The 7,113-nt window shown below is 38.5% G+C and overlaps 1 protein-coding gene across 2 annotated transcripts in view; it reads left to right on the top strand.

Annotated features, from left to right (window-relative positions):
- Positions 1 to 3,225: 3,225 nt before the first annotated feature.
- Positions 3,226 to 7,113, top strand: part of LOC115219028 (WD repeat-containing protein 6) — an 82,725-nt gene continuing 78,837 nt past the window's right edge. Inside the window, exon 1 of one of the 2 annotated variants that reach the window (XM_029789070.2) lies at positions 3,226 to 3,376. In XM_029789070.2, the coding sequence (XP_029644930.1) occupies positions 3,289 to 3,376 (88 nt within the window). In that variant the 5' untranslated portion in view covers positions 3,226 to 3,288. The remainder of the gene's footprint in view (positions 3,377 to 7,113) is intronic. The other variant, XM_036508705.1, reaches the window with a different exon arrangement.

Raw genomic sequence — 7,113 nt, 5'->3', positions numbered from 1 at the left:
CTACATCAAACTCCATTCTTCACCAAGTGCCACATATTAGAGGAGGATCTCAGTAATAACAGTATAGCAAAACGGTGGTGCTCCAGCATGGCCATAGCTCTGAGCTGAAACTACAAAAAAAAATGAATAAAATATTGTGTACGTCAAAACGTCAACGTTTTTTTTCTTAGAGAGCACGAGGACTATGTGTGTGTATATGTCACAGAAAGCGGACGTGTATTTGTGTTGATTGACTAGCCATGACATTCATTATATGTGTGTGTATTCTGTATGTGTGTTGACGTCACGAGTAAACACAAAAATTGTGTTTACTCGTTTTCATTATTAAATAGCGGTCCAAATGTCGCAAAAAATTGTACTGCACTGCTGAAGGTAAGTATGAAAATAAATATGTAAAAAAATTAAGATAAAATATACTATTTCTGGGATATTACAGGTACACACAAACATCCTTAGAATTTTAGTATTATTAAGATTGTTCTCTTATCCTAGCGTGATACTGTAATGCTGCTTCCCCAATTATTCACATTTCAACTCATTTTTATGTATGAATGAAATTTAAATATCACTAGTTAAATAAATAAAAGAATCGTGGTAAATGCGTCGAATCTGCACGAAGAAAAAACAACTTCCGGTACAAACGGAAGAAGCAGCATAGAAACGGCATGCCCAGTTTACAAAATCGGTCATTTTACATAAGTTACGACTGAAATGAATTAAACTGAGGCCATTTTATGATAAATTCTGTTGACTCAAAACTGCACACCTTAGAATTTTTGTTGGCATTCGAGAATCCCACGTACGTAATGAGCCTAGAAGGGGACCTGTAATTACTACGACCAATTAAACTGGCTGAATAATTGTTTGTGAGTATATTTTATAAACAACGAAACCCACACTTTGTCAGTTTTGTAACCATTCAGGGCGTCCATCTTGTCATTTCTAAGTCTTCCGATTTTACCGAATATGTTTCTTTTCGCAGTTACTGCTGTTATTCACAGTGCAAGAGTCTAAGACAAAAACAACTGATTTGTAACCAAGGATCGAAATCTCAGTCTTAATGCTCGTTTCCATTGTCGTTGGATGGTACACGTAAAATATGTGCTTAACCTGTCAAATTTCCCACCATCTTAGGTTAAACACAATTTAATCGAGTAAGCTCAGCCGTTTCTAATTTCAGTTACATAGTTCAGCTTTAACACGGGCATATATTCGCGATACCTGCAAAAAAAAAATAGAATCAGTCCGTTTCTTTCGGGACTTTCAGGCAGTTTACTTGTGTCATCTTTACCAATTTCCAAACTTACAGAGAGAAAGAGAGAGAGAGGTCATCGTTAATGTATAGAGAATTAGTTTTACCCAAGCTCCTCCAATATTTGAAATTCTTGTTATAACAAAAGAAAAGGCTGAAACATAGCATTAAAAGACATTGTCTTGATAAGAATTTAATCTACAAAAGCAGAAGAATTCACTGAAAAACGGACAGGGGCAAAATGCAAAATTGGTTTCTTTGTTTCACAAAAGGAGGGGCTACTTTTTCGGTCCTCACAAAACAAGAATTAAATGAAACACTTGTGGACATATCGGCTAGTATTATCTATTTGACATTCAGAACCAAAGACTAGCTTATGCACGAAACAACCGTCCAAAAGCTTGTACCGCTGTTCATAAAACAGCGTAACACAAGAGTCAGGTGTACGGCGTTGATTTGTTGTAGCTCCTCTAAAGAAGTACGAGCGGGTATTAAGCGCACAAGTAGTAAGGACTGATGTGTGAACGGTGGAGGCCCGTGGCTTAGTCATGTGGCATTCATGATTGGAAGATTGTAGTTTCGATTCCTGGACTGCGAGATGCGTTGAGGTCATGAGCAAAACACTTCAGCTCACGTTACCCCTGTCCACTCAGCAGGCGGGGGAATTATATACTCTACAGAATCTAGGAAATCGTCGTTATGAACCTACGGTTCGGAAAGGACGTTTTGACGTTTTGTGTATGAACAGGAGGGTGAGCACGGACTTGTAATTCTTTGTCACCCCTTGTAACCCCCGAGATATGCCTTGTTGTCAGTACAGAATCTAAAGCCGTAACACTGAGGATACGGGACAGAAAACCCGGTTGTTTCATTTGAGACAGCAAAATCCCACTGAAGGTTTTCTGGCCAAATGAACTGGAAGAACACAGAAAGATTGAGTAGTGTCGAGAGACTGCGGGTCCAGAAGCACCTTCCATCGTTGCTCCGACCATGACCGAGGATGCTGAACTATGATTGAAAAATATATGCTACGGCATCAGTTTTGTGGAACATGCCCATAAATTCAAGTACGAAAAGTTTGTGCACGTCCGCGCGTGCATGCGATTGTGGGTGGGTGGGTGGGTGTGTACACCGGCTTCACTGCTTGTATGCGTATGTGAGGGTGTGTGTGCATTAGCCATCTATGATCTCTTTTAGGTCAATCTGGTCTCAGATCTGGACGGACACACACTCACACTTAGACACACACACATAAATTCTTCGTTTACACTCACCCTTCTTCTAAACAAACACACAGTGACATACACACTTACAAGTGTACATACACACGGGCATAAGATCAGATCTCGGACAGACTCAGCGCAAACCTTGAGAGGAGAGGACAAGTCATGAGAAGATGGCGAATAGCGACGAAAGGACTTTGACTAACAATAAAGAAGCGATATTGAACTAGTGCGTGTGTTGTTATTGGCGAAATGACCCTCCCAGCACACACGATTATACCGTTCAGAAAAGACATACCAGTTTCTCTCATTCTCGAAGAATGATATACGACATAAGTAATTATATTTTCATCCGATGGCCTTTGGATTTAGGTACACTGATAAAGAAACAAAAAAGAAAACGAAACCAAAAATCGCCTTTTATACTAATAAATACAATTTTTACTTCTGCAGACGATCTCGCTTCTGGAATAAGCTCTCTCTCTCTCTCTCTCTCTCTCTCTCTATCCACACACATATACACACAAAGTGCACAAGATAAGTTATCGAAAGACATGGAATGACCGTTTGCCTTGTTAAGTGTAGCTGTTAAAGCTCCATAAAAATTACATCTTATAAAGGGAAAAAAACAAACACATCGAGTAATGAGGTCCAGAGTACACTTTTTCTAAATAAAAAATGTCGTGGCCTCAATCAAAACTTCTTTCATCCTTATCTACTGTGTCACAGTTGAATCAACGGCGCTGTGCTATTTATTTCAGACGGGAGAGTTTTTCCTGTGACACCGTCTTAAAGTTTGTACACCGGTAAAACATGGCTGATGTTTCTGCAAAATTGAAAGAAGCTTTTCAGTCGGGACCAGTAACAGCCCTAAAAATAATAGGAGACACCGTTTTAGCTGGTAGGTATTATATCAACTCAACTCTCTTTATCCTCCTTATTTGCTCACATAATTAAACACAGTCGAAGAACTTTTTGTGTACAAATATTTTCTCAATTAAGTCCGCTTGTTCGTATATCAACGTGTTGCATACACATGGTATACACTCGTTTATTTATATGTATACACTCACTGATTACTATGAGGTGTTGAACCTTCCGAACGGCCGAGGTGTAGCACATGTACCCCACCGTTTGCACTTTCTCCCTCCCTCTCTCTCTCTCCCTCCCTCTCTCTCTCCCTCCCTCCCTCTCCCTCCCTCTCCCTCCCTCCCTCTCCCTCCCTCTCTCTCTCTCTCTCTCTATATATATATATATATACTAGCAGTATCGCCCGGCGTTGCTCGGGTTTGTAAGGGAAATAACTATATAAGCATTTTTAGAGATGTAAAGTATAATAGCCATCTCAATATGGCTAACCACAAAGGGGGATGTTACTGTAGCTTTTTACGTTCTGAGATTTAATAATACATTTTTAGAGAGTTACTTCCCTTATATAATAGCAAAAAAATACATTGAAAATGGGAAAAAGTGATGGTAAATTTTGTTTTAAACCGTAGACTCATCGTAGACGCGCACTCCCAGAAGGGCTCAATATGAATCACGACTATAAGATACCCGCTTTTGGTTACACTGTACCGCAAAATGTGGGAGTAGTTAGGAATCTAAATCGTAGGAGACAGACACGCAACTTCACTTTTATATATAAAGATATATACATATATATATATATATATATACATACATACATACATATATATACATTTATATATATATATATATATATATATATATATGCATATATCGTTTTTGTATTTGGTTTGCAAGATTCTTTATGTGAGTTTGTGTGTTGAAGTATATTCTGTTGTGTCTGGGGAGAGTCATTCTTTTTGGGTACCTTATAGTTCAACACACTCACCGGTAAAATTTCCACATTTATTTTTTATTTTTTTAAAATTTCGTTGCGTCTTGCAACTTCTTCAATAGACTCTCCCCACACACAACAGAACACACACACACACACACACATATATATATATATATATATATATATATATATATATAGTGTGTGAGAGAGGTGCTTAGCCTAGTGGTGATCGTGCTTGTAGCTTGCTAATGCAGTGCTTTGGGATTCCATCTCTAACACTGTTATACGCCATCTTTCCAACCTGTAGTTCGTTCTTTCACGCATGTCAGTGGGTCTTCCACTGCCATCAGTGGGACTGTCTCCATGGTAACAACATTACAGTGGACATAAACATTAGAACTGTTCTGCCCCATTGTGGTTGCGAAGCAAACTTTTTACCACATAGCCACCTTCGTCCTCCTCCGATTAACAGAAATATTGTAAGCTCTTCTGAATCCATAATCAGCAGGTATCTCAAAGGTATGAACATTTCATCCCTTAGCCTGTACAATTCACCTGATTCGGGCAGCAAGGACTGAATTAGTCTTTGCTTCTCGAAGGGTTCCATCTTTGGTCTCTTATCAACCATAGTCACCTTGAGTTGGTTTCAGCTGCCATGCCTGTCTACTCTGTGGTTTTCTTTAGCTGTTTGGGTTCAAGTCCAATCTTCTGCAGGCAATATAGTGCTGCAACAGCCAACTTCAACAGGTAATGAGGCTGCATACCATCCTTTGACAAATGCTTTGTAGACCAAGTCCTGATATTTGGTTTTCTTCAGCTGTTGAGAAATATCAAGTCTGTCTTCCCTGGGCTCTGTGAGTCTAGCCATGATGATTGTTTTGTACTCTTGGAGAACAAGAACCTGTCTGGCCAAAATGATGTTACCACCACCTTTTCTAGGAAGATGAGGTGACCCTTCAGGTCTATTTGCAACTCCCAGTCTGGTGCCGGATGCAAAATAGAAATATACTATACTACCATTTCCAAAATCAAAATAGTTCCAAATTCCAAATATACCTGCTGCCAAGGGATTTGGATAAGAGATTGTGTTCTTGTAAGCGTATTGTGTAGAGTGCTCAGGTTCAAAATTTATTAAAGTTGATGCAGGAGATGCTTGATCTGAAAGTAAATTCTCTTTACTTTTTAGGAACTTCATTCTCTACACAAAAATATACCAAAATTTGTACTAATTTTCTCAGTCAATCTTATATTTAACTCCTTTTTTTTTAATTCTTAGACTTGCCTTTTTGTTTTTCACTCTGTTGTATTTTTTTTTTTTTTACATTTATTTCCTGTCATTACAAATTATGAGCTCCTTCATGTCTGCTAAAGCCATCACCAATAATTCTTTATTGGGTTTTAAATGAATAGTGGGTCTTTGTTGGCAAGGATCAATTCATTGTAAAGATATCTGTTAGTGTGTCACCAGGAAATATAACATTCCAAGACTTCACCGGATTTCTTGTGTGTTATGTTCCATTTGTCTAAAAGTCCAACCCTCACTGAGAAACTGTTTAGAAAACCAGCCTATATATATATATATATATATATATATATGGTCACAGGTGCTAGAAATAGCAGCTGAGATCTACATCAAGCCACAGACAATTGTCTGAGAGAAAAAGAAAAGAACACATGATAATCATCATCATCATCGTTTAACGTCTGCTTTCCATGCTGGCATGGGTTGGACGGTTTGACTGAGGACTGGTGAGCCAGAGGCTGCACCAGGCTCAATCAGATCTGACAAAGTTTCTACAACTGGATGCCCTTCCTAATGCCAACCACTCCAAGAGTGTAGTGGGTGCTTTTACGTGCCACATGCACGAGGGCCAGTCAGGCAGTTCTGGCAACAACCATGCTCAAAAGGTGTTTTTTTACGTGCTACCTACATGGGAACCAGTCTGACAGCACTGGCAACGACCGCGCTCAAATGTTGTTTTTCACGTGCCACCGGGACATGTGCCATAAAAGTTAAATTTAATCCATCTCTAAAACTTGAATAACATTAATTGTAGGAACATGAGTAAGATCGACCTATGACAGAAGCCTTACTAGAATAACTCATACCATGAGAAGCTGACAAAATATTAAACCATTACTTATTGAGTAAAAGAAATTCACTGCCAACAACTAACCCACCATCGAGGAACTGACTAAAGTTGACTTATCAGTAAGACGTGGCTAACATCAACCCACCAAACAAGAACTGTAACATGGGAGAGAATTTTGAATTCCAAATACATGACAGGTGTGTTTAGGGCAACTCATGTAAATACAGTGAGTTGGAAAACTTCAATTAGTTGATGTTATGCAATTAACACAAAAATTGCAAAAAGATCAATTAATTTAATTTTTTTCTTTTTTTTTTTGAAAATAAAAGCAAGGTAAATGGGAGTGAGTCTTGATTTCATACTCATCTGTCAACAAACTGGGAAAGCATTGAAGTTGAAAGTTTCATAATATCATTTGTACTTGTAGATGTTCATAAAGAATCTACTTGTATATAGTCATGGAAGGAAAGATTGGTAAATATTTCACCAATGCCAGATATAAAGCTTGAATGAGTAGAACATTTACAAAAGAGCTGAGTGTCCACTTGGGGAAAGCGGGAATATTGCAATTTGTTCCTCCTTTAGTTTGGTGTAACCAGGGCTATCAGAGTGACACAAGGACAGAATGTGGAATGCCACTAGAATGGCAGAACAGTCCAAACCATCAGTTATCTGTCGGTTTGTCCATTACTAAATTATTCTTCAGGTGATTCAAGGAATAATGTATAAAATACACAA

The sequence above is a fragment of the Octopus sinensis genome, linkage group LG14 (genome assembly GCF_006345805.1).
Source record: "Octopus sinensis linkage group LG14, ASM634580v1, whole genome shotgun sequence".
Taxonomy (NCBI): Eukaryota; Metazoa; Mollusca; class Cephalopoda; order Octopoda; family Octopodidae; genus Octopus; species Octopus sinensis.
The sequence above is the reverse complement of the archived record's forward strand: the minus strand, read 5'-3'. Positions and strand labels throughout refer to the sequence as shown.